Source organism: Cervus canadensis, chromosome 8 (assembly GCF_019320065.1).
Source record: "Cervus canadensis isolate Bull #8, Minnesota chromosome 8, ASM1932006v1, whole genome shotgun sequence".
NCBI lineage: Eukaryota > Metazoa > Chordata > Mammalia > Artiodactyla > Cervidae > Cervus > Cervus canadensis.
In genome coordinates this window covers 83,978,819-84,005,826 of record NC_057393.1, presented here as the reverse complement: position 1 = coordinate 84,005,826, position 27,008 = coordinate 83,978,819, and the positions used below count along the sequence as shown (strand labels likewise).

General features: G+C 44.5%; 1 protein-coding gene across 1 annotated transcript in view; it reads left to right on the top strand.

Moving 5' to 3' along the window:
- Positions 1-25,949, top strand: part of ACTN2 (actinin alpha 2) — a 77,881-nt gene extending 51,932 nt beyond the window's left edge. The window contains exons 9-21 of the mRNA XM_043477019.1: positions 1,241-1,333; positions 3,166-3,396; positions 5,715-5,862; positions 7,742-7,892; positions 11,369-11,477; positions 13,596-13,736; positions 15,410-15,592; positions 18,052-18,186; positions 19,084-19,263; positions 20,098-20,244; positions 21,966-22,031; positions 24,062-24,220; positions 25,724-25,949. Coding sequence (XP_043332954.1) covers positions 1,241-1,333; positions 3,166-3,396; positions 5,715-5,862; positions 7,742-7,892; positions 11,369-11,477; positions 13,596-13,736; positions 15,410-15,592; positions 18,052-18,186; positions 19,084-19,263; positions 20,098-20,244; positions 21,966-22,031; positions 24,062-24,220; positions 25,724-25,882 — 1,902 coding nt within the window. The 3' untranslated portion in view covers positions 25,883-25,949. The remainder of the gene's footprint in view (positions 1-1,240; positions 1,334-3,165; positions 3,397-5,714; positions 5,863-7,741; positions 7,893-11,368; positions 11,478-13,595; positions 13,737-15,409; positions 15,593-18,051; positions 18,187-19,083; positions 19,264-20,097; positions 20,245-21,965; positions 22,032-24,061; positions 24,221-25,723) is intronic.
- Positions 25,950-27,008: the final 1,059 nt, after the last annotated feature.

The following is a 27,008-nucleotide window of genomic DNA, read 5'->3' as shown; positions in this document are numbered from 1 at the left end:
TTTCCAGGGCCCATTTTTATTAATAGTTCTCTTCTACCTGGACACCCTTCACTGTTCAGTGACCTGTTCAAACATCTTGCAAGATGAATATTAATGTAACTGAAATAGTGAAAAGATAACAGTGTTAAATCCTCAAAAAATGCACACTCCTTAACACCGGCCGCCTGAGGGACATCATAGGTAGGTATCCCTGTTTTCTCCATGGTCCCCTGTTTCTGCCTCCTGCCTCTTCCGACATCTCTACTTCCAGTGCTCTTATAGATGCGGGTGGACAAGGGATGTATTATTTCTGTGATCTCTATAACTCTATAAGCCTGTCACCAGCAAATGGTGGTAATTGGAAATTGGCCCCTATGAGGGTTTCAGAAGCAAGGCTTGGGACGAGGCAGGAGGGCTGGAAGCCAAACGGGTCTCATGGTCGTGGTTTAAGGGACTCGGCCACTCCCAGCTCAAGCTCCCCACAGAAGGACAATAGAAAATTATTGATACCACAACAGCTACTCAAGTGGATTAGACAAAGTCTTAAAGCAGGTTCTGTTCCAAGAAAGGATCCCAGCTAACACATTCTATGTGTTCATTTCGGGAGAAGAGGGCTTCTGTGAACTCAGGGCAGTGACAGATGCATTCAGAACCCAGTCCTCTATGCTTTGATATCTAATGTGATTGGAGAGTTCTCGCCCTGTAGTTTTGAGGTTGGTTAGAGCAGCGGTCTGCAACCTTTTTGGCACCAGGGACTGATTTCGGAGAAGACAGTTTTTCCATGGGCTGGGGTGGGGGTGTGGTTTTGGGATGATTCAAGTGCATCACACTTATTGTGCACTTTATTTCTATTCTTATTACATTAGCTTCACCTCAGATCATCAGGCATTAGATCCCAGAAGTTGGGGACCCCTTGGAGGGCTCAGGTGGATGCCCAGGGACCAGAGATTTTTGTTTCTGCGGCCCATCGATTTCTGTTACTAACTTGTTCAATGTTCCACAAAGCTCATGTTTTCAACTAACGCTAATCTTCCCGTTCTTCCCTGCAGTATATTCACCTTGCTGTGTAAGTCTGTATGAAACTGTCCCAAAGGAGTGCAATGACCCATAGTGTGAAAGAGCCATATCCTCAGGCTTACCCCACCAGAACCTAGCACCCGCACCATTTACGGCACATGCCACCCCCGCCCTGCCGCCTGCCGCCTTGTGTATGCACGTCCCTGTCGACAGAGCCGTCCTGTTTACCTATTGTGTTTTACAGGCCGAGACAGCGGCTAACAGGATATGTAAGGTTCTTGCTGTGAATCAAGAGAATGAGAGGCTGATGGAAGAATATGAGAGGCTAGCGAGTGAGGTAAAGGAAACGGGTCCCCGTGGTCTTGTCCATTCCCTCCCAGAGGGTGAGAAACAGAGGGTGAACACGGATTGTCAAGTGTTTTTTTTTTTTTTTTTCTTTGCATTTTTCATCTCGGGTAGGATAAAGTAGGAAACTCCACTAGCGCTCAGGAATTGTTCATCTTGTAGCAGCTTAATTATTGGCACAAAGATCATGCTGCAGGTTGTTCCGAGCATTGCAGGGCATGGAAGTAGGTTGCATGTTACAAGGTGTAGTAGAAGCTCTGCACCTCCGGGGTTGGACTCCCCTAGATGACATTGTGCTCCTTGTTTTTTTCCTGCTTCATTGGCTTCTGACATCACATTGGATGTGCTCCGTATTTAGAATCCCGGCTCCACGCAGCGACTTAGGATCTAAGGAACATGCCCAATCCATAGTGAGAGGAGAGAGACGCAGCCCTGTGTGTATATTTAAATATCAAATATCTAGGGGGAACCTGGTGGAGGCAGAGCTGGTAGAGCCCTCTGTCCAAGACATTTGAGCATGAGTTTCCAGGCTGCCTTTTTATAGCTCTTCAGTCAGGTTCTTGGTTAGATTAGCACTTTGCACACTGCGCTTTTTTTGTTCTTATTAAAGTATAAATATTAGCTAAGCAGGACCAGGGAAGCCAGGCGGCTCAGTGGTAAAGAATCCAGTGCCAGTGCAGGAGATGCAGGAGACTCGAGTTCGATGCCTGGGTCGGGAAGATCCCCTGGAGGAGGACATGGCAACTTACTAGTATTCTTGCCTGGAGAATCCCATGGACAGAGGAGCCTAGCAGGCTATGGTCCCTGGGGTTGCAAAGAGTTGGCCACAACGGAGCAACCATGCGACAAAAGCAAAGCAGGGCCACACTGAGTCCACAGCCACCTCCTCTCTGGCTTGAACCCAGCCACAGTGACAGTAGCGGAGAACAAGTCACGCCCGCTGTGAGTTACTCGGGCTAATACTTGGCCTGTCCTGGGTAAAGCATCGGAACACTTGGAATCAGTTTTCCCAAGCAGTTGTATGTACTAGTCCAAGCTAATGATGCCGTTTTTACTTTCTACTGTTGTGGGGAAATTCCATTCGCAGCATCATTTAATGCCAGTGAGCCAGCTTCAGGGTTGAAGTATGACCAGGACTGAAGGACAGATGCTCCTCAGTGATGATAGCCTTCATTTTCTTACATGGTCCTTTATTCATCCTCTTCAGATAGACTGTGCAGGGCATTTGTAGGCCTTGGTGGTAATTTAAGAGAAAGGAGCATACTTCATCCTTGGGAGTCATTGCCATTTTCACCTTCATCCTGTGGGTTTCCTTGAAGTTAGCTATTAAAATACACTTTGGCATTGAGTCAGTTCCAGATTTACAGTGCTTTTGTCTAGTAAGTAGACCCCTTAGATTTGAGCCGATTATAACTAGAAATACATTTTAAGTTAAACCCAATCCTTTCCTGATTTTATTCCACCATGTGAAGTTTTTGGTTTTCTTTTTTTTTCCATTTGAAAGCTCCATCCAGCATTTGTCTGCTCATGTCTGGTCCCCAAGTTTCCTGTAAATGTCTCATTTTTGTAAAACATGCCTCGTGCTGACTCTGAGTTTTCAACCTGTGCCTAGTATCACTGGGGCAAGGGTGAGTGGCCCTGGGTGGGGACTGAAGTCTCCATTTGTGCCCTCCTTACAGATGGGGCTGTTACAGACTTCTGTAATCTCGGGAGCTTTTGGTCAACCCATTCCCAATCGTTAGATGCCTCTGTTTTATAACTGGGGGCACTTTGCTGGTGTTTTCAGCAGTTTTGTGTGTGTGTGTGTGTGTGTTTTGGGAGCAGCTTTTGGAATGGATTCGGCGCACGATCCCCTGGCTGGAGAACCGGACTCCTGAGAAGACCATGCAGGCCATGCAGAAGAAGCTGGAGGACTTCCGGGATTATCGCCGGAAGCACAAGCCTCCCAAGGTGCAGGAGAAATGCCAGCTGGAAATCAACTTCAACACCCTGCAGACCAAGCTGCGGATCAGCAACCGGCCGGCCTTCATGCCCTCCGAGGGCAAGATGGTGTCGGTGAGTAGGCCCTCGGCCCCGGGCGCACCCCGCTCTTTTTTTCATAAAGTCCCTCCTCTGGTGTGCCGCTGAGAGGAGGCGCTGACTGTAATTCTGACCCTGTGTCCGCTTCCTTCTGGGTGTTCCCCCTCTGCCATCATGCAGTTCTTGCCTCTCCCTGCTGCTGGTGCCCCGCACAGAGCAGGCCTCTGACAGACATCCGGTGATGACGGTCCCTCCCTCTCCTCCCCGCCTCTGGGTGGCCCAGCATCTCCATCACCACCTCTGTTCCCTCCTGTTACCACCTCCCCGTTTCACCTTCTCCAGGGCTCAGCCCGACATTTACCTCCCTCTCTACATATCAGTTTCTCCCACGCTTCTGAAGCTTTCCCATCCACATTAGGAAGCAGTCTAGAATCTGCCAGACAAAAATGAAAACCTCCTATGACTCCACATCTCCCTACAGCAGCTGTCCTATTTCTCAGCTCCTTTTGCAGCAGGACGTCCAGAGAGAATTCTTTGTGGTCCTTACTTTTGGTTCCTTCCTGTCCCTTTACTTCTTTTACTCGTCAACGTGCAGTAAGTAATCTGGCTTCCATCCCCGCCTCCATGGAGACTGTTCTGTTCAAAGTCAGCAGGATCCGTGTTGACAACGCAGTGGTCCCTTCTGTTTTCATGTTCTCTGTGGCTGTGACCATGGCTTCCTTGGAACTCCCTCCCCTCCTGAACTTAGCTGAGTTCCTCCTGCCTGACCACCGAGTCCTTCCAGTCACTGCTCGCAGCTTTGCTTCTTCCCCCGAGGCTGTGGGTGGATGGTTCCTGGGTCAGGGGCTCCTGACTTTCTCCTCTGTTTTGACACCTGCAAGTGAACTCATCCCAGTCTCGTGGCTTTAATTACTGGCTATAATGGCAATGTCTCCCAAATTTTACATCTCCAGCTCTGATTTCTGCCCCAGTGCCAGATTCATATGTCCACTTGGATGTCTCAAAACCTAACAACCAGGTGTCCTTCTGCAGTGAGCTCTGAGTAAATGGCATCACTGACCCCTAAGTTACTAAAGCCCCAAACCCAGGTGTCATCTCAGATCCTCCCATTCTGTCACTTTCTTGCATCTGGTTCCTCAGCAAGGTCCACTGGCTCAGGATCATATTTTGAATCTGAGCCCTTCTCTCTACCTCTGCTGCTGTTGCCTGTGCCAAGCCGCCAGTGCTTCTCTTTGGACCCTGCAGTAACTTTCTTACTTGCTTTTCTTGTTCTTTCCCCTCTAAAATGCATTCTCTACATAGATGCTGCCGTCATCTTTTTAAAAACATTTTTTTTCCTGTGGCACACCAGCTCAGGTGCCCTGTGGCATGTGGGATCGCGTAGTTCCCCAACCAGGAATCAAACCCACATCCCCTGCATTGAGTCTTAACCCCTGGATTACCAGGGAAGTCCCCGTCTTTTTAAAACATAAATCAGAGTATGTCTCCTTTCTTCTCAAAACCCTTCAGTGACTTTCTAAAATATCTGGAATAAGATCCAGATCCCTTTTCTGGGATCTGACATGGTCTGACCCCCACCCCACCCTGCTGGCCTCATCTCTGGCTGCTCTGCCCCTCACCCATCTATGGACACACCACCTGCTGTGGTCCTTCCCAAGCCGAGTGCACCCCTCCCGCAGGCCTTTAGCTCATCACTCACTTCCATCCCTGAGGTCTCGACTCAAATGCCACCTCCGCAGAGGGGTCTCTGCCTAAGGGAACCACTCTCACATGCCCTCATCAGTGCCAATTGCCTGTGAGTTGTTTTTCCTTAGCAGCACATCACAGTCGGAAATAGGAGTTTTGCTTGTTTAATTCCTTATTTGTTGTCTTTCTCCCCACTAGCACCCCTAATCATGAAAACTGCACAGGGGCCCTGGGAACTTTACAGGTGCTGTCCACTCTTACATCAAAGGTTCCCACAGTGCCTGGCGCGTGTGTGATGCCCAGGAGCCAGTTGACGACTGGAAGAGCCCCGTCTCTGAGTCATTTTGGGGCTGAGTCGCCTTGCGGCTTCAGCTTCTAGTAGCCAGAAAATTAAAGCATGTAAGCCTTTGTCCACATCTGGAAAAGCATGTGGTAACTGTTCACTGATGAGAAGGACCATCTGAGTCCTAAAAAGGCCTGGTGATAATGAAGATGTTTAGAAGCCAGAACATGGGGATGGTTATTTGGGGTGGGTGGGGAGTACAGAGGGTGAGGGAAGGACAAGAAGACACCAAGGAAAATGCTGCCGACATCACCAAGGGGATCGTAGGGGAGCCCGGGGGGCCAAAGCGTAACAGATGGGTCGTGCTTGTCCCCAACCATCCTAGGACATTGCGGGCGCCTGGCAGCGGCTGGAGCAGGCGGAGAAGGGCTACGAGGAATGGCTGCTGAACGAGATCCGGAGGCTGGAGCGTGTGGAGCACCTGGCTGAGAAGTTCCGGCAGAAGGCATCCACACATGAAACCTGGGCGTACGGTGAGTCCCTGGGGCACGGTGGAGCGCCTGGAGATCGGGGTTGAGTTGCAGACAGAGCCACGCGTGTGTGCAGTGACCACTGTCCCAGGCACCTGTGACCCTGCAGGCAGCTGTCCTTGCCCCTTTGCTGTCCCAGGAGATGGGTGTGGGGAATTTCCTGGCAGTGTAGTGGTTAGGACTCGGTGTTTTCATTGCTGTGGCCCAGGTTCAATCCCAGGTCAGGAAACTGAGATCCAACAAGCTGTACTGTGCGACCAAAAAAAAAGGTAGATGTGAAGATGGATGTTTTTACCAAACAGGACTCATAGTACATTCTTCCCACGCTTAGCTACACAGCTAGGCCTCCTCCTCCTTAAGGCCCAGCCTCCCCCTGACTCACCCCACTTTCTTCTATCTGATTCCACAGTCATCTGTTTGTTCCCTAACTGTGGGTCAGACAGTCCTGGCCCAGACACTAGCTTCTGCAGATAGAAGTTCTATTAAATGCTACAAAAGCAACAGAATTTCCCACTTAGAAAATCTGCTTGCAAGGAAAGAACACAGGAATGGTTTTCTGTCTTCCCAGTGCTCTTGTTTCACTTAGAGTCATCTGCTCCTTTCAGGCCTCGCAGGCATACCTGTGTGCAAGGCTGTGATGCTGTGGTTGTGGTATTGTTTTGACTCTCTGCTCTTTGCTGAGGTAGCAGAACATCCCCTCATGACTTGATCATCTATTTTGAGAAAGGACAGGAGGTTTCCCTCATCCTGTGGGTTCCTTTTGCTGTCCTACTGCTTGACTGTCCATGTTGCACAGCAAGACGGTCACACAGACGTGCGGCCAGGAGACGGTCACACAGACGTGCAGCCAGGCAGGTTGGCGTCCCAGCACTGACGCCTCCCAGCTGCGTGTGCACCCTGCGTGCTTCTCACCTCTCAGGGCCTCAGTGTCGCCTGCAAAGTGGGGTAACAGCCGTCCCTCCTTCACAGGGTCTTTATGAAGATTTAGTGAGTTCAGTTGTCATTTGGCACACAGTGCTATGTTGTCATCATTCGATATGTGAACATTTGCTTTCCATGTCTTGCTTTCTGGAATTAAATTCTTGAAGGTCATCAACCAGGGAATAAAAATGGGTCCAGTTATAACCACAGAAGTTGCTTGACTTAAGAAATATTTGTCGGGAAACAGTTTCGGAGAGACATTTTTCTACAGTTATAGAAAAAAATTACAGGCTGCATTTAATCTCATTAAAAAATAAAGTTTTCAAAGAGGCAGAATTGGGCTAATGGTTGAACCCATGGGCAGACAAATAAGAGTACAAGTGTTTTATCTAATAATCCCAGATAATTTTCATGGGCTAGTAATTACTAGATTAACTGAGCATCACACGGGAAAGTCAGATACTTCTTTAGGAATAACGCAGACTTGTTATTTAGATTGTGCTCAGCATGCTTTCTGGGCTTCCCAGGTGGCATTAATGGTAACGAACTCACCTGGCAGTGCAGGAGACTTAAGAGATGGAGGTTCTTAAAAAAAAAAAAAAGAGAGATGGAGGTTCTATCCCTGGGTTGGGAAGATCCCCTGGGAGAGGGCACAGCAACCCACTCCAGTACTCGTTCCTGGAGAATCCCATGGCCAGAGAAGGCTTCAGGCTACAGTCCCTAGAGTCACAGAGTCGGACATGACTGAAGTGACTTAGCAGGCACGCAGTGTGTTTTCCACCCTTCCAGAATACACAGGGGCTCAAGGCCTCCTTAGAGTGACAGCCTGAATTCTAGCTGATATATTATCTCTGCCTCTTCAGGGCTGTCCTTCTTTCTCCCTCCTCTTGGTTCTCTGAAATGACCCAGGACTTTGCAAAGAGGCCAAAACCCTCACACTCCCTTGCTGCAACCATTGCAGGCAAAGAGCAGATCTTGCTGCAGAAGGATTACGAGTCGGCAACCCTGACAGAAGTCCGGGCTCTGCTGCGGAAGCATGAGGCCTTCGAGAGCGACCTGGCCGCGCACCAGGACCGCGTGGAGCAGATTGCCGCCATTGCCCAGGAGCTCAAGTACGTGCTGCCTGCGGGCGCTGCCGCTGACATTGAGCCCTGGGTCCAAGCAAGGACCCCGCTGAGAGCTTCCCCAGGCATTCCTAGGGAGGGGGTCGTGGGGGCCCGCCTTTCCTGTCCTGTCCTAAAATGTCGATCCAAGCCAGAGGATGCTGTGATGGGATTGGTCCTGTGTTTTTTTTTGTTGTTGTTGTTTCTTTTCTTTTTTCCTAAGCTTTTTATTTTATATTGGGTTCCCTCCCCCAAACTTTATATTTTATATTGGGGTATCAGGGCTTCGCTGGTGGCTCAGACAGTAAAGAATCTGCCTGCAATGCAGGAGATCCCTGGATCAGGAAGATCCCCTGGAGAAGGGAATGGCTACCTACTCCAGTATTTTTGGCCTGAAGAATTCCATGGACAGAGGAGCCTGGGGGCTACAGTCCATGGGTTCTCAAAGAGTCGGACACGACTGAGCGACAAGACTTTCACTCTCAGATAGCCGGTTAACAGTGTTGTGGTAATTTCAGGTGAACAGCAAAGAAACTCAGCCATACATACACATGTATCCATTTTCCCCCAGACTCCCCTCCCATCCAGGTTGCCACATAACATTGAACCAAGTTCCCTGTGCTACATAGTAGGTCTTTGTTGGTTATCCATTTTAAATATAGTAGTGTGTACATGTCCATCCCAAACTTTTAACCGTCCCTTCCCACCATCCTTCCCCCACCTGGCCACCATAAGTTCATTCTCTAAATCTGTGAATCTGTTTCTGTTTTGTAAGTAAGTTCATTTATGTCGTTTCTTTTTAGATTCCCTCTATAAGGGATGTTATAGGATATTGCTAGTTCTCTGTCTGACTTACTTCACTCAGTATGATAATCTCTAGGTCCAGCCATGTTGCTGAAAATGGCATTATTTCATTCTTTTTAATGGCTGAGTAATATTCCAGGTCCTTTTTTCCCCCCCCTTAAAGATTTACCCTGACTTTTGCTCTGGTCCTTTGGTTTTGGTAGTGTCCCTGTGTCCATCCATCCAGCAGCACCCCCACGCCCAACACAGGTTGAGAAATAAGCACTCAGGATGGGAGCATGACTTGCAAAGGGGGCCTCACCCAGGCCTGGGTGCACGAGATGACCCCATATTGCCTCCCTCCAGAAACCAAAGACCGAGACACCTCCAAAGGAAGAGATATTAAGGCTCCACTTTCCTTTGTCATCAAATAAGTGTCATTTCATTTTCATGCTCTTTATTTTATGGGAGGAGCTAGCATGAGGTTGAGGCCAGGGTAGTTTAAGCCCCAGTAGGTGTTGTAGGTCCCACTGGTGCAGACGCTGCCTCTGGCTGTGGCCATCCTTCCAGAGAGGGGCTGCTCTGTTGTTCCTAAGCCTTTTTTTTTTTTTTAAGGTCCTTGCTTCTTCTCATAAATACAGAATTCCATTCCCTACTTCTCTATCCCTCATTATCACCACTGATAGATCTGTAAAATTTTGAGAGCCTGTCACATAATGATAACTTTAAACAACCAATAGTAAATGTTTCTTATGATAATGTTACATTTTAAGACGCCCATGTTCCTCCCTTTTGACTGGAGTGAATTCCTTAATTAACAGAGATGGCCTCTTTTAAGAGTATCTTCTTATTCAGCCTTGCCCAAATATATTCTTAAATATTTGTGGCCTTCATATCCAGGTTTTTACTGTATTTGTGGCTTTACCATTGTCTTATTTCTTATGCTTCTTGAATGTTGGCCATCTGGCTGTTTGTTACAAGGGAGAGAAACACAAGCAACTTAATGTTCTATGATAGTTCCCCATAAATGATTTGGGATGGTTTCAAGTATTGCTCATAAAAATTAAGTAACAATTTTATGTTATTATTATTCCTGGTATCCCCAATGTGTATTTCTTTACTCAGTCAAGAGAGGAACCACAGAATCTAAACCTGTGTTCATCTTACTATTATTAGTCTCCCTTTCCTTTTTACCTTTTCTAAAATAATGAATGTTTATGCAGTCCTCAAAGTGCAAAAGAAAAGAAAATACCCTGCACAGCTATGCGCACCCTAAGTCCTTGAAACTAGGCATGTGTAGAGCTAGTATATATGAATTAGAAAGAGGGATAAATGTTCACCCTGATGATAATCACAGAAAGCTGAGATCGATGCCTCCACTGTGGATCAGTAGAAGGTTCCTGGGTTTTTAGTTCTGAAATCTTTCTGCTCTTTAATAGTTGCATTTGAAGAGGCATATCCTTTTCACTTTATATTCAAGGCTGTGCGCATTGCTGGCATGTTTTTATTGGTTTTGATTTTCTGGTTGTAATAATCACAGAATCTCAGTCCACCCCAGCTAGTGGGGTGTGTGTGTGTGTGTGTGTACGTGTGTACAAAGCTGCTCTTAAGAACTGGATTCTTTAGATGATTGGGAGCTTCTTACCCACAGAAAGCACACTTACATCACAACACATGCATCTCCTTTATTCAAAAACAGCGGCATTCAATAAAGACAAGTTAATATTGTTTAAGAGAATAAAAAGCAAGGTAACAAAAAGCCATTGCCTTAATTTAGAGTTGAAAGAAGGAATAAGCTTCAGGGAAGTGGATTTGGTCGGATAGGAGGGAGTTTCCTAAAAGCCTCACTTTGGACCGTTTTGAAAGGAGAAGTCTCCTGAAGATGTCTGTAAACCTTCCTGAGTCTTGCTTTCATCCTAACTAAAAGGGTAATTAAATTTTGTCCAGGATTTAAACTTTCTATCCCCAGAGACACGAGGTTTACTTTCTGGTCAATAATTTGCTTGAGTGGTGAATTCAGGGTATCTCACCTCACAAAGATCCCGTTGGGATGTACGGCAGGGCTGGTGAGGAGTGGGGACCGTTGAGGGAGAAGTCTGGCTGTCCCTGCAGTCACTCGAGTGACACAGGCGAGTGAGTCCTTGTCGGAGAGGGAGGGCTTGGTTCTGCTGGGCTCAGAGTCCCAGCACCCCCACCCCCGCCGTCCCCCCAGGACGTGGTGCTCTGTCCAGCCTGCTGCCCTTTGCAGGCGCCAAGGACACAATGGGGTGCAAGCTGATCCCCCTCTCTCGCCCTCCCCCATGACTCATTTGATGTTCCCGTCACCGTGGCTTCAGCACGGCCCCCGGGACTGTCCTCGGGTCAGATTCTTGGCTTCATTTACAGGTACATCACCACTTAAAAATAATGCACTCCGGGGGCCCGGCCAAGAAAATGAAGGCAGAATAAAGTTAACCTGAGGTGTCAAGAGGACAGCTTTCTCTCTGTTTAGAAATCTGTTGACCAGCAAGAATTTTCCTAATTCTTCCTGTGATCTGTCAGAGAATAGCGATCATGTTTGCAATGCTGAACAAAACCCTGAAATACCCTGCTCACTATCCATTACGTCTTTTTTTTTTAATTACTACCTATTTATTTTGAGCCTGTGTCCACTTTTCTTCATGTCATCTGGGAAAGTTATTCTTCATTTTCCCTTCTAATAGTGAACTGGACTATCACGATGCTGTGAATGTTAATGATCGCTGCCAGAAAATCTGTGACCAGTGGGACCGGCTGGGAACGCTTACTCAGAAGAGGAGAGAGGCCCTGGAGGTGAGTCTCCAGGCCACCTATTGGCATGACACCTCCTAATAGAGGTTCCTTTACTAACTCACTGTTATTCATTTTGTTTTTCTGTGGCATGATGTGTATAAACCAAAATAGATTGTCTGTGGACTTCCCTGCTGCCCCAGTGGCTAAGATGCTATGCTCCCAATGCAGGGGTCCCAGGTTCGATCCCTGGTCAGGGAACTAGATCCCACATGTCGCAACTAAAGATCCTGTGTACCACAACTTAGACAGAGCACAGCCAAATAAAATAAATATATTAAAAAAAAAAAAAAGCATGTGTAGTGAACAGAGCTTCTACAGAGAACATGAAAAGCAGGAGAACAAGGAAAACGGAAAGTTGGTAGTTTTGTTGTCATTTATCTGTATGGCAATGACACGCCCTTTTGAATTAAAAATACAAAAATCTAGTAGTAATGAGATAATGGTATAAACTCATTTTTGTGAAATAATAATGGCAGTGAATTTCCCAGCGTCCTTATCTAAGAGTAAATTGAGCTGAGACTGAGTCAGGAAATAAGGAAGAATGGAAGCTGAGACGTTCAAAGGGAAGATGGCAACACATGTTGAGGTAAGTAAAAATGGATGTGAAACAGAGTCAGGATGAATCTGGCCTTATTCAAGTATAAGACTTGGAGAAACAGAAGTAAGTGGCTGGTTTTTAGCTGAACCTAATCATCTCTCAAGATTTCACCCGTGGTTCAGTGGTAAAGAATCTGCCTGCAATGCAGGAGATACAGGAGACTTGAGTTTGATTCCTGGGTCGGGAAGATCCTCTGGAGGAGGGCATGGCAACCCATTCCAGTGTTCTTGCCGGGAGAATCCCATGGACCGAGCAGCCTGATGGGCTGTGGTTCATGGTGTTGCAGAGTCAGACACAACTGACGCGATTGAGCACGCACACGTGCAGTCTTCTCTCACCGTGGAAGACTCAGACGACATGAAGAAAGAAGCAGTTAGCAATTTTCTGAGTCTTTTCACCCTGACTCTGATGAAACTTTTAACATGTGTAATATCAGGTTTCCTAGATGTGAACCAGCTATTAATATATTCACTTAAAGAAAAATGTTGAGAGAAAGGAAGGACCGGGCATGTGACAGAGAAAGCTCAAATTTTTTGAACAGGAGGAAAAATGACTCCAACTATGGAAGAGTTTCAGATTCCAGATGCCTCCCTCCCTGCCTGCTTGCCAGCCTCTCTGCCATAGGAAACGAGCATAGTATCGTTCTCTGTGACTTGAAGCCTTGTGCTTTCACATGCCCAGAAAGGCAGAGAGGTTCTCCAAGTTAAATCCTGAATGAGGATGTAAGAACATGAAACTGTAGTTCCTCCTGTCCGCTAGGTAGGTGACTGTCGGGAAAGGCACAGTGTTATCATAAAATGAGGACGATACCGTGAATTTTCTGTGAACCAGCATGGTTAGAGAACCAAGTCCTCTAACTTCTAAAGTGTGCTTTAGCTGAAAGCACCTTACTGCATACTCTATGTGGATTCTCAGCCTTCAAAAGGTAGGATGTGGGGACTTTTCCGGGGGTCTAGTGGTTAAGAATCCACCTGCCAATGCAGGGGACATGGGTTTGATCCCAGGTCCCTGGGAAGTTCCCACATGCCACCGAGCAACTAGGCCTGTGCCACAGCTATTGATACTGAGCCTGTGCACTGAGGCCCCTGCCCTGCAATTAGAGAAGCCACAACAATGAGACGCCTGAGAACCACCACGGAGAGGAGCCCCCACTTGCCACAACTGGAGAAAGCAAACTCACAGCAACGAAGACCCAGCACAGCCAAAAATAGATAAATAAACAAAAATCAAAAAAAATACAAGAGTAACATGTAGTAGAGTATTTTAAATACTTTCGGAACATTGTGACTCTGGATGTAATTAAATCCACCTCTGATTGAGAGGCACTTCAGAGGCCTGCAGGGCTCAGCCTAATCATTTGGACATCAGTTAATCTTTATGTATGCATATACTAACGATGAGAGGGTTGTGATGGAGGAAATGTCAGATAATAGTTTGTTGCCCTGGAGTGCATCTTTAGATGCTCCGAGAACTTTCTATAATTTGGTCTGTGATAACACTGGCTTCTATTTCATCTTCAGAGAACTGAGAAATTGCTGGAAACCATCGATCAGCTTCACCTGGAGTTTGCGAAGAGAGCAGCTCCTTTTAACAACTGGATGGAAGGCGCCATGGAGGATCTACAAGACATGTTCATTGTCCACAGCATTGAAGAGATCCAGGTGACTGAGCACACCTCTGCGTTCCCACTACTAGAAATGAGTTGTAGTTTCAAAAGAGTTCTCTCTTCTGTTTTCTCTCATTTTTTAATTAAGAAAAATGTGGCTGGGACATCCCTGGCAGTCTAGTGGTTAAGACTCTGAGCTTCCACTTCAGGAAGCAGGGGTTTGGTTTGCTCCCTAGTCAGGAAACTAAGATTCTGCATGCTGTGCAGCGAGGCCAAAAACACACACGCATATATAGGGCTAGAAAGCCCAATGTACCCTTTGACCTTTAGCTTAAAAATGTGTATACTGCTCTGCTACAGCTAAATTAACATCAGCCAAATAAAGGAAAATAGGTCTAAAAGGGTATGTTCTTTAAAATAGAATGTGAAATCATATGAGCAGAATAGACATATATGCTCTTGGACTTAGTCACAGCAAATTATGAGTTTATTGGCTGCTAAGTCACCTACTTTGCAATGTTTGCATTTACTGTTCATTAAAATCTATAGAATTTCACCAGACCATAAAGCATAAAAAAAAACACAAATTAGCACCTCCACCTCCCACAATCCGAAATGTTCTGCTTTTGATCTCTTCTGGAGCATCAGAGTTACAAATAAGACTTAAAAGTGACTTAAGGAGGTTAAGTTCCTCTCAAATAGCCAGGACCCAATTTATTTAGAGACCATTTGATGTATAATGTAATATAAAGAGAAAATACTGTCAGATTTTTTTTCTGATAGATAATAGATAGATCATCAAAAATAATCTAGATGTAAAAGAAATAGTGAAGCTGGGGATTTGAACCCAACCAAGGAACAGGAATTCCTGCCAAGGAGCATTCTAGAAGGGTTTGTACCTGGTTGTAAGGGGAATGAAATTACTTCCTTGAACAAGGCCTTTGTCTTCTGAAAGAAGCTGTGACAGTGTTTCTTGCATGCACTCTTAAGCAGAGGTTGGCAATCTGAAATTGCTTCTGGAGTAAGTGAGACATCAAAATGTGCCTTGGAAGCCATACTTGATGCTTGAAGCAGTCTCTTCAAATTTAGTGAAAGGTGTGCTGGCGGGTTGCAGCATCTGTCCTGAGTATTAGCATCACCCTGGAAGGTGGTCCCCATGACATCTACACACAACTGCACATAAAGAGCTGCTGTCTCACATGCTAGGGTCCAAGGATAGGGTTGTTACGTGGAGGCTTTATAAAGCCTGGGGGGAATGAGTTGGTTTCTGTGGCCTTTTCTTTTGCAGGAAAGGGATGTACTTCCTGGTGGTCTGTAGGTATAAAGGCAGCAAATGGCAGGTTCCTTTTGAGGGGCTAAGGGTAAATAAACCCTGGTCATTAGAAAGGGCAGCTAATCTAAGTTCTGCATGTTGCTGGCAAGTAAGACCTAAACAATAGCTGAGCATCATGATTAAATGACTTATGATTTTTAAAAGAAGAAAACAATTATTTTTTAAAGTTTTTGGATTAATAGACACCAGTGAGTCATCAGGAGGTCTTTTTTTCCCCCCATTTCGATGAACTTGACTTGTGTGTACCAGATAGCTTTTCTGAGACATTCAGAATTTGTCATCCACTGGAGAGTCCTGCAGCTGTAAAGTTATTTATGTGCGTGCCGAAGGGAAGAGCAAACCTGTAAGATTCACTCTGAGGTAAGTCAGGTTTTCTCCGCTTGTCTCTGGCTCAGAGCTTGATCACTGCCCATGAGCAGTTCAAGGCCACGCTGCCCGAGGCCGACGGCGAGCGGCAGTCCATCTTGGCCATCCAGAACGAGGTGGAGAAGGTGATCCAGAGCTACAGCATCAGGATCAGCTCAAGCAACCCCTACAGCACCGTCACCGTGGACGAGATCCGGTCCAAGTGGGACAAGGTGGGCAACTGAGGGTCCAGGGGTGGGCGAGGAGGGTGTGGGTGAGGCGGGTGTGCTCAAGCTGAGGTGGAGAGAAGAGGTGAGCCCCTGGGGAAGTTAGAGTGACTCCCTGGTCATCAGAGTTGTGTCCTTCACCCCAAATTTCACAGCTGTGTTAAAAGAGAAACTGAGGCATAGTAGCAATTTTAAGTTTTTTTTGAGCAGAAGTCAGTTCGACTGGGCTGCATCCAATCTAGCAGACAGAAGGGAGCTCCATGTACAAAATGAAAGACTTTTATGGGCAGAAAAGAGTAGGAACAAGGAAGTTACAGGGCCAAAAAAAGAAGATTGGTTATTGCAAAGTTACTTCCCTTTAGGGGTCTACCTGGCAGATGGTCTCACTAGTACTGATCAGGTGATTCCTGGTTGACTGGTTTTTAAGATTCCATTTCTGGGAGAGCGGAAACTGTATTTAAGTCTGGGTCTGGTGGAGTGGGATTTAGCATAAGCGACTCTATTTTGGGCCTGTTGTCTTGTTTTTCACAGATGAAATATATTACACTCTTCAATACCTAAATACATTTAGCAGTTTCTATGATCTGTAAGACAGTAGAAATGATTGCCCTTAAGGAAAATCTTATCAGTGTTAGCAAACTCAGTACAGGTTATGATGCTAAAACTATTTTTAAAACCCCAGCTGAAAATTTGGTGGAACCCATTTTCTGCTGGTGCTTCATCAAAGATTTTTAAGAATATGGGCTAGACATGTCCCAAGTGTGTGTGAATTTAAAATGTGGGAAAATTACTTAGGAAACTACATATGGGGAACAAAAGAACTCCTTGCTAATTTACTGCCACTTATATTCTGGGAAACTGTACAGATTTAATTATAGTCCAGTGGGATCATTTGAACCCTTTTATCTCATTCTTAAGAAAGATTTATTTTCATGGTTTAAATTGTAGCATGGTTATCTTGGTAGGCTGCTAAGTCTTCAGTGAAGAAGTCCACCAAGTGGATTTGAGGTGGCTTGCTATAAAAACACACGTAACAACTGTTTAGTTAATAAACCATGCAAAAGAGGGGGAAAAGAAACAGGGATGAGAAAGAGAGTGTTAAATCTGACAGTTAGTTCTTGTTTCTGACCTTAAAATTAGCTCTGGTCTTCTGACAGTCAGAGTAAAAAGGAAAGTGTTGAGCTAAGTAGTTTCCTTGGCGGGGGGAGAGGGGGGGAAGGGAAATATGTCATTTATTTTCTTAAAATTTATTTATTTTTTAATTGAAGGATAATTGCTTTACAGAATTTTGTTATTTTCTGACAAATATCAACATGAATCAGTCACAGGTATACATATGTCCCCTCCTTCTTGAGCCTCCCTTCCTTAAAGTGAGACAAACTTTTCTGCCATCACTAAGTTATAAAGCAAAATTTGCCAGAGGGAGTTTTGTGAAAGGGACATTGAATAGTAATGTCTTTTTGCCAATACACACAGAAAAAGGCTTCTGAAGTAGCTCTTTTGTCTGTGGATTCAAAGAGAACTCAGGCATAGCATAAAATGTAAATCGCAGGGTACAAATGGAATGGAAAAAATGTAGACCAGGTGGGATCCCTTCCGGTGGGCCAGCATTATACAGGGTTGAGCTCATGAACCTGGCAGGGCTTCCCAACTTTTTTGTGTCTTAGATCCCTTTGGTAGTCCAGGGAAGCCCGTGGATCCCTTCTGATAAAAATATGTATAAATTCATAAAAAACATTAAAGGTTACAAAGCAAATAAAATACATTGAAAAATAGTTATTAAAATATATATGTGTATAACTGAATCACTTTGCTGTACACCTGAAATTAGCACAACATTATAAATCAACTTCAATAAAAAATAAGTGTTAAAAAAGACAAAAAATGTATTTTTAAAGTTGGAATATACTACCACATTTTAAATCAAGATCTAATAGCAGGTCTAGTAAATGTGAGTGGTGATGAGTGTCCATCCTATTTTGAGAGGTAGGCAGTAACTAGTGTACATAAGAATGTGGTTTCTGTTGTGATAAAGTCACAGTGGGTTGGTGTCCATATTCATAATCGAAGGAAATGCTCATTTTCTGCTGGAGCTGGGGGAAATAAGGATGTCAGTTTGGTTCATTCAAGTTCACAAATCCTCTGCACTCTGGACCCAGCCCTGCACCCTCCCTTCCCCCCACCCAGGTTAGTGCTGCAGGCTGGGAACCCCAAGCTGGACAAATGGTCAGCGGTGCAGACGTAGGCTTTCGGCAGGCACTGGTGGCGCTGGGTGGCAATCAAGGCTAGACTGAGCTCCCCCTTTAGTCCCTAAAGTAGGGAGCACACGCCCCTTCCTCCCCCTCCTCCTCCCCTCCTCTCCCACTCTGCTCCCACCGCTGCCCTCCACCCACCACCACCTATCGTGGTCACTCTTCCTGGACCACCGCTGGCCTCTAACCCCTGTTGTCCTCAAATCCTGGCAGGTGAAGCAGCTCGTGCCCATCCGGGACCAGTCACTGCAGGAGGAGCTGGCCCGCCAGCATGCCAACGAGCGTCTGCGGCGCCAGTTTGCCGCACAGGCCAACGCCATCGGGCCCTGGATCCAGAACAAGATGGAGGTGGGTTGGTGCTTCAGAGAGAGCATGTCACGGCCTCCAAATCGGTCCCCAAGCTGCCACAACCACTGCTCTCCACTCAGTGCCGTGAGAACACTGTCCAAGTCACCTGGGTCTTACCCTGGGTGGGCCCTGGGCTGTTGCAGCCTGTGCATCAGTTTAGGGGGGTTGGGGTGAGGGTGGGGTGCTGGGGGAGGGTGCACACCCACCAAAGGCAGGCAAGACTGTTCTCGCTGTCATCCATTCATCTTGTCATTAAAAATGCTGATGGGTCTCCTTCTCAATTTTCAGCCTCTGCAGGCCCTAGATTTTAAACCATCCATCCCTAAGGAGGATGCGTGAAGAGTCACAAATACTTGGCATTTTCAGAACCTTTAAGGAAAAATAATCTGTGAATGACACTGATTTCTGGGTTCATTTTATTACCAAGAACAGCCAAGAGACATTTATTAACCTACTGTTTTTTTCTTTGAATCCCCCCTTATGGTGATAAAATGTTAGCCTCTTTCTTAAGAGGAGAACATCTAAAAATCTAGGAAATTCTTTTGACTGCTCATGAAGCATCCAGTGGTCTGAAATCTCTCTGGCAGCCACATTCCTGCAGACCATCCCCCGGTCTCCTCGAAAAGAGGCAGCTCCAAGCATCCGTCTTCATTGGAAGAGGCTGAAAGGCCTCCTTTCTTCATGGATCTTGGCCGATTTTTTTCTTTTCCTATTCCCTAGATAGATTAGAACTAGGGTACTGCCCTATTTCCTACTTCATCTGAAAAATAAGGGACTTTGGCTGCCGCCTAAAATGCTGGCGTAGCTGGCATCAGAAGCAGAGCCAGGAAGGATGCCGCCCACAGAGTCACTCTGGGCCGGCTCACCTTCCTCCTCCCCTGCCCTTGCCTCCACCAGGAGATTGCCCGGAGCTCCATCCAGATCACGGGGGCCCTGGAGGACCAGATGAACCAGCTGAAGCAGTATGAACACAACATCATTAACTACAAGAACAACATCGACAAGCTGGAAGGCGACCATCAGCTCATCCAGGAGGCCCTGGTCTTTGACAACAAGCACACTAATTATACCATGGAGGTACAGGCCTGCGGTGCCCTGGTGCCTGCTCGTGACCATTTCACCCAGTCGGGGGTTTTCTGCCCACGTTTGTCTCTATCTGTTCCTGTTTGTTCTACAAGTTTGACAGTGAGGGGTCATTAAGCCTTCACTGTCGCTTTATGTGAAACAGTTTTGTGAACTAGATCAAGCACTGTGTGTGGGTGATCAGTCGCTCAGTCGTGTCCAACTCTTTGCAACCCCATGGACCATAGCCTGTCATGCTCCTCTGTCCCTGGGATTTCCAAGTCAAGAATACTGGAGTGGGTTGCCGTTTCCTCCTCCATGGGATCTTCCTGACCCAGAAATTGAACTCATGTCTCTTGCATCTCCTACACTGGCAGGTGGATTCTTTATCACTAGCACCACCGGAGCAGCTCAGATCAAGTGCTATGTAGTTGTTATTTATCAACATCGTCCTCAACTTTGTCATCATTATTATCACAACAGTGAATTCACTGCACTCCCAGGAATGGGACTGTTCCCATTTCTACCAGTTTGGTCCAGTTGGATCTTTTGGGAGCCAGTGGATATAATCCAGGTCCCATCCTGCTACCTGGTTAGTGACAGAAAGACTGTACACTGTACATTTTATTCTACAAAGTGCTAGTTGTCACTGTTAGAACCCTGCTCCTCACTTCTGAGTATTTCCCACTACAGAATCTTGAAAAAGAGTGGAAAAGTAGAATTTTAAAAAAAGTATATAGAAGTCCTACTTGTCTCCCTTTGGGTTGACTCTCCTGTTATGAAAATGAGCAGGTAAGACTGACCTGCTGGGAGAATCTGGAGCTGATCATTTTCTGTTTTCCTTGGTAGCACATCCGTGTGGGCTGGGAGCTGCTGCTGACGACTATCGCCAGAACCATCAACGAGGTGGAGACCCAGATCCTGACGAGAGATGCGAAGGGCATCACCCAGGAGCAGATGAATGAGTTCAGAGCCTCCTTCAACCACTTTGACAGGGTACCTCACTCCTAGTTATTTGAAAGGCAATGCTGGGGACATCAAAAGACATATTTGAAACAGCACTCAGGCTGTTATTTTTAAGTTGCCATGTCCTTAAAATTTATTGAGGCCAGAGGAAAAGAGCCACTGAAATGAAGTGTGCTAAGTTCTCATGTTGCTCAAGGTGACATCAGACAAAGTCTAGGTTTGTGGGCCCGTTTATACAGATCATGTAACAAATGCCTTTGTATTTGGGAGCAAAGCAAGATTTATTCTAAGTGAAAGTGTATCCTTAACAGAACATAGTTGAAGGATTTAGGTCATTTTCTAAGCACTTAAATACAAAGCTCTAATGTACTTTTCCTAATTAACTACTTAGGTGAAGCACCTGATGAAAATTAGCCTACTCTTTTGCCATAAAACTTAATTTTCTTTTTTAATGAACAAAATCAGCTCATGAAATGTTATGAGGAAAATGTATCAACAAAATGATGATCATATAAAAAGTTTAGTGCTACTCTTAAAATATTATCTAATATTTTGATTTAAATATAGTTGGGTAAAACCAGTTCGTCACAAGAAAATGCCCAGTTTGCTTATCATTTAGTTAACAGTGACTCCTAAGGCCACATTCCATTTGTTAAAAGATCCCTAACAAAGTATATTTCATTCTTTTGCTCAGGACCCTGTGTATGATTTACAAATATTAGTCATATGGTTCCTAAAATGCCTATGGACTAGACCAGCCATATTCAGGCCTGTTAATGAGTTCAGAAAGTAGACTTCTGATCAGGGAGCTGAGGCATAAATAAAGTATTACATACAGAGATGGATACTAAAGTTATTTTGGCTTCAGCACAGCTGTACTGTCTATGCTATAACACTGACCTGACTTCCTTCAGGTTGGGTCATTTTCCTCCCATGGAGGGAAATAATTGACCATTGTTCCTGCACACATCACCTGGGCTTGTAGGAGGACAGCTCCGCTTGTTTGGGCCTCTTCAGAGAGGGAAAATCCACATCTGTTTGAATCCAGGGTAACGATTGTCTTTTGCAACAAAAGTCCAAAGGAGGACGATGCAGAACCTGCCAAGTTTAAAAGTTTAAGTAAAGCAACTATAGTCCAATAAAAATTAATTAAAAAACAAAAAACCCAGCTTCCCAGTCTCAGTGAACAATTTACATTCACCTAACAAGAACTCCTTTCATACCAGCTTTCCCTTCCCGCCCCCAGTAAACAAATTAATAGAAGTTTAAGTTAAGGATTCTGTGTCTTGGAGGGACTCGGACCTGAGAGTGGCTGCAGGGTAATGTAGCATGAATCCTAGTCCTGCTGTCATCTTTGGGGGGATTTTACAAGCGAGGTCTGCCTGGGGTCTTAAGAGTGTGAGGCTTTCTCAGAACACTTACATTGTGTTTGGTCATCGATGGGTGGCAGTGGGCAGCTTCTGACGTGGTCATTTTCAGTGGCACTGGGTATTCCTCCTGCTTTCTTGACGGTGTGGTCTCCATTTCCGAATGCTGTTTACCCTCCTTCCCTACTTTTTCCTTTTTAAGAAATTATTTTGTGATGTAATGTCCCTATGTTGAGCCTGTCCTTTCTGTAAATCAGACCTTTAAAAATTCTTTGGCAGATGTCACAGTGTCCCTTCTCTTGCTGGATTTTGTTCCCTGGTCAAGTCGAGTTATTTATTTTGCTTCTAACACTCAACTTCTTTCTTCTTTCTTTTTGTTGGAAGAGGAAGAATGGTCTAATGGATCATGAGGATTTCAGAGCCTGCCTGATCTCCATGGGTTATGACTTGGTAAGACAGAAGTTGAAATTTTATTACTATGATATTCTACTGAGCTTATTTAGGTTTGTATTTTAGAAGACAGCTGCCTTAAACTATGGCCACCCACTTGGGTGGGATTGTTTAATTTACCAAGGTAACATTGAAGGTTTGCCTGGTACCATATGAAAATAACTTCCCGGAGTCAGAACATATATTTTCATTCAGTCATTGGTCAGCTGGTTTTTTTCTTGTGAAGGAAGATAACATAAACTTTCCTGATGGTTTTTAAACAGCATTATTTGAGAGAGAACTTACATACCATACAATTTGCCCATTGAAAGTAGATACTTCAATGGCTTTTCCTGGTGATTTTTAAAGTGCTTTTTCCTCTAGTATTTTAGAAGGTTAAAAAGTTTTTAGTGGGCTTCCCTGGTAGCTCAGTGGTAAAGAATCCACCTGCCAATGCCAGAGACATGGGGTTGATGCTTGATCCGGGAAGATCCCACGTGCCTTGGAGCAACTGAGCTCATGCACCACAACTACTGAAGCCTGTGCGTCCTAGATCCCGTGCTCCATAACAGGAGAAGCCACCACCATGAGCAGCCCTTGTGCAGCTAGAGAGTAGCCCCCACTCTTGGCAACTAGAGAAAAGCCCACCAGCAATGAAGACCTAGCACAGCCAAAAAATTAATACATTAATTATTTTTTAAAAAGTTTAAAATCAGCTAAGAAATCTTACATTTCCCTGTGGGTTATGAGTACCTGTATTAACCTCACTTCTCTGTTACCTGTTAACACATTACTGACCAAAGACATATTACTATGTCTTTTGTTACCTGAACATTATTGACTGGAGATATGAGAGTGATAATAATTTACATCATCATGCGAAGCTGTTAGAGCTTAAAATTGATCAAGGGTTCATTATGCAAAACTTAACGATTATTGTTGTCATTCACATTTTGCCCCATTAGCTTCTTGTCCCAACTTGTGTATATTATAAACACAAGCTTATTACCAATTTTCAAAAATGATGCATAGTGAAATTTTGAGTGAAGAAGAATTTTTCAATGCATTTTATGCAAATTCTTTCTCTGATTGTCCAAGTGACAGATATACTTTAGTGTCTCATAATATGATAGTTCTTCCAAATATAGTTCTGATTCAGACGATGTGAAAATTAGACCAACAAAATGACAAAATATCTTAGTGATTGATTCTGATCTGGAAAGTGAAAGTGAAACTGTGCTGGAGAGATTTTATAGGTGTAATTATTGAATGTAATAACCTGCAAAGTGTTAGTGAAGTAACAGTATTAATTTTTGGCCAGTCAAAGGAAAAATCACTGTCCCACAGGCATTAGTTTCTGTGAAAATCCCCCAGTCAATAATGACTTAATATGTAATGTTGAACATGAACTACTTTGATGCTTCTCCCCTTTGAAATAAGCACTGTGAGAGCCCGCCTCTAACCTGCCTTCTCTTGAGCAGTATTATTCTTCTCAATTATAGCCTGAAAAAAGGCCTAAGTCTCTGAATTCTTCTTCCATAATTATGTTAAGTCCCAAGGCAACAGGGCTTCCCTGGTGGTTCAGCAGTAAAGAATCTGGCCGCTAGTGGAGGAGATGGGAAATGTGGGTTTGATCCCTTGGTCAGGAAGATCCCCTGGAGAAGAATATGGTAACCCGCTCCAATATTCTTGCCTGGGGAATCCTATAGACAGAGGAGCCTGGTGGGCTGCAGTCCACGGGGTGACAAAAAGAGCCAGACATGACTTACAACTAAACAACAACCCAAGGCAACATGGATCAGAGAGAGAAAGGAATTCTGACATCAGGAGCTTCTGGGTTGGTGCTGTAGCTACACTTCAGAATCCTTCAATGGCAGTAAACTTAAGTCGCCCATAAGGGGAATCTGTTCCAAAAATGGAAGGGAAGTGCAGGGGATATTTAAGCTTTCAAGCAAAAAGGGACTTGCATGCCAACAGGTAAAAGCGGGAGAGCAGCACAGTGAGGAGCTGTGCACTGTGGAAGTCAATGTCTCCTTGCAACCTTGCCTCAGGGTGAAGCTGAGTTTGCCCGCATCATGACCCTGGTGGATCCCAACGGGCAGGGCACTGTCACCTTCCAGTCCTTCATCGACTTCATGACCAGAGAGACGGCTGACACCGACACTGCCGAGCAGGTCATCGCATCCTTCCGGATCCTGGCTTCCGACAAGGTCTGCATCGGCCCATTTTCTTCTGCCTATCTGACAGTTTACTGCTTTATTCCAATAAGAATGGAAACAGTGTTGCAAATAATAATGATTTTGATACTACTGCATTTTATACCACATCTGCCCTGAATTCTGAAAGCACTTAAGCAGAACAGTGGTGTACTCAGAACAGGTTAAACACAGACATTCTGTCCTGGCATTTGTGCTTGGTCCTTATGGGGAGTTTTACAGAAGGAACCAACAGTATGAATTTTGTAGTTTTTTGTGTGTGTGTTTTTCTGGTTCAACCCTACTTTACATTCTGGATTGGTAGATAAGATTTCTGAAAGATGAAGCAGTGCCATTCAGATGTTAGAAAACCAAGAACCTTCTCTCAAGGATCAATGACGCTGACTGTGCCCAGCCCTTGGAGCAGAGTTAAATAGAGCCATTCATTCTTTGTAAAAATTGGCAAGTTTTTCATTACATGTAACCTAGAAATTAAGTAGGAGTTTAGTTGCAAATTTTTAGAATTTTCAAATCTCCCAAGACAATATTAAAACATTTCAGTATGTATAAATTCAATTTGGGATATGATTCCATTGCCTTGCGTTCTAGCTGAAAGGGAAAGGAAGTTAGGATTCTAAAACACGTCAGCTTGGCCATGTTTATTACCTTAAAAAGATCTTATCTGACGACATAAACCATTTTTAAAATAATTATGTTTGTTTTAAAATGAATCCTTTATCGTGTGGATAGGGGTTGCGGGGAGAAAGTCCAACTGACGTAGGAGATGATAAACCAAGGCTTATCTAACACCCCCAAAACCCTACTATATATTACAATGTACTCTTTATTTATCTTGATCTATCAGTCTCTTTTATGAGAATTATCCTATTTTCTCTTGGACATTTGCCATTAAAAACAAAAAGACTCCGTTGTTCAATGTCAGTTTAGTTTTGCTTTAGAAGGAGTTTTTCAACAGTGGCAACATGCCTCTAGTTTTTTAATAAATTGTGTAGGAAAGCAAGCACATATCACATATATTTTTTAAAAACCACACTGATCATTTTAAATTAAATATTCCTATATTTTCATCAGTGTATGGTATAAACCAACCTCCCCTTTATCTTTCTGTATGAAATTTACATCGTAGTATTCTTCACTAACATTATGGCTCAGTTTGAGAAGTGTTGATGAAGTATTGCTGTCTTTGCCTCTATGAAGCATATTAAATTGCCCACTGGCCAGAAGACAAGTTACAAGTAAAACTAAGCCTTTGGTTGGCTTCGGGTACTGTGCCCCTTAGACTCCCTACCTTTAGTCTTTTATTTTTTTAATCTTTATCTTATATTGGAATATAGTTGATTAACAATGTCATGTTAATTTCAGGTGTATAGCAGAGTGATTCAGTTAATCCTTTTTTTAACAATTAAACAAATGCAAGAAGTCTGTCAGAATTTAAACCATTCAAGTTCCAGTGTGTCCTGCCATTGATTTTTCAAACACGTGTGTATTGTTTTCCAGCCGTACATCTTGGCAGAGGAGCTGCGCCGGGAGCTGCCCCCAGACCAGGCCCAGTACTGCATCAAGAGGATGCCCGCCTACTCAGGCCCAGGCAGCGTGCCCGGAGCCCTGGACTACACCGCCTTCTCCTCTGCGCTCTATGGGGAGAGCGATCTGTGAGGCTGGGGTTTTGTAGTCGCTGATCAGAACGCAATAAAAGCTGAAGTCACAGTTTGTTTCTTGGAAACTTTGACAAACTTTATTACGTTATAGAGGGAGAACACTTTTTTCTCAGCTCAGTTATTGCCAGCAATGTAATATGGCTGAAGTTAAGTTTTTCCAGTAGATGACATAGCATACTTTATAAGTAGATTTCTTTACTTCTGAGTTTTTAGCTAAATGCCATGGAACATCCGGGGTTCTGCTGGTTTCTTTGATAAAACACAGCCAATCCTTGAGTAGTGTGAAATTAGGAAGACCTAAGGATAGAAGGAACATACAAAAATGGGAAAATTTTGAAATATCCAAGATTCAAGACCAGAAAAATAATAGTAAATGTTTGACATTAAAAAAAATATTCTTCATATATATAATATGTTTATATGGTTATCTCTTGGGGAATATATTTGGGATACTGGTGTTTTACTTTCTGGCTTATCCAAAGATTAACTATATTTAAGATAAATGGTAATTGTCACCTTGTTAGCTGAATTGAATATTGTGAACTTCCAGAGAATAGAAACAGACACCCCAAAAGACTTTTAGCACTTAAAACATTTTAGGTAGAAATCATAGTCAGCTCTTTGTTATTTAGGACTACATAGTCCAGTTAGTGGATTGCAATGCCTTACTCATACTGCAAAGCAGGAACCTCGCCATGGAAGTTAGTTTCACTGCCAGGGAGGAAGATGGAATCACTAGGTAAAATGTGTTTGGGGAGGATTATTTATTGATTCCAGGTTCCTGTGCTTTTTTTAGAGCTTGTTAGTACGTTAGAATCTCACTAGATGACCACATAGAAGTGCTCTGTTTTTAAACAAACAGGTATCAATAGCAATAGTTGGGGGACAAGTCAAAAGCTGCTATTTTTATAGCTCTCCAGGCAGAGTTTCTCCTTTTTTGCCTTTTTGTGTTGTTATCTGGTAAAGAGAAGGTTAGAGGGAAGAGTTGGTAGGAAAGGACTAATTCTCACCAACAGTAGAGGTAAGTTCTTTAACTGCAGAACCTTTACATACTTGAGGTGAATTCGTTTTGTGTAGCAGGAGTTCTTGATGTCTCTGCCAGGTCTGGGTGAGTGTCCCTGCTG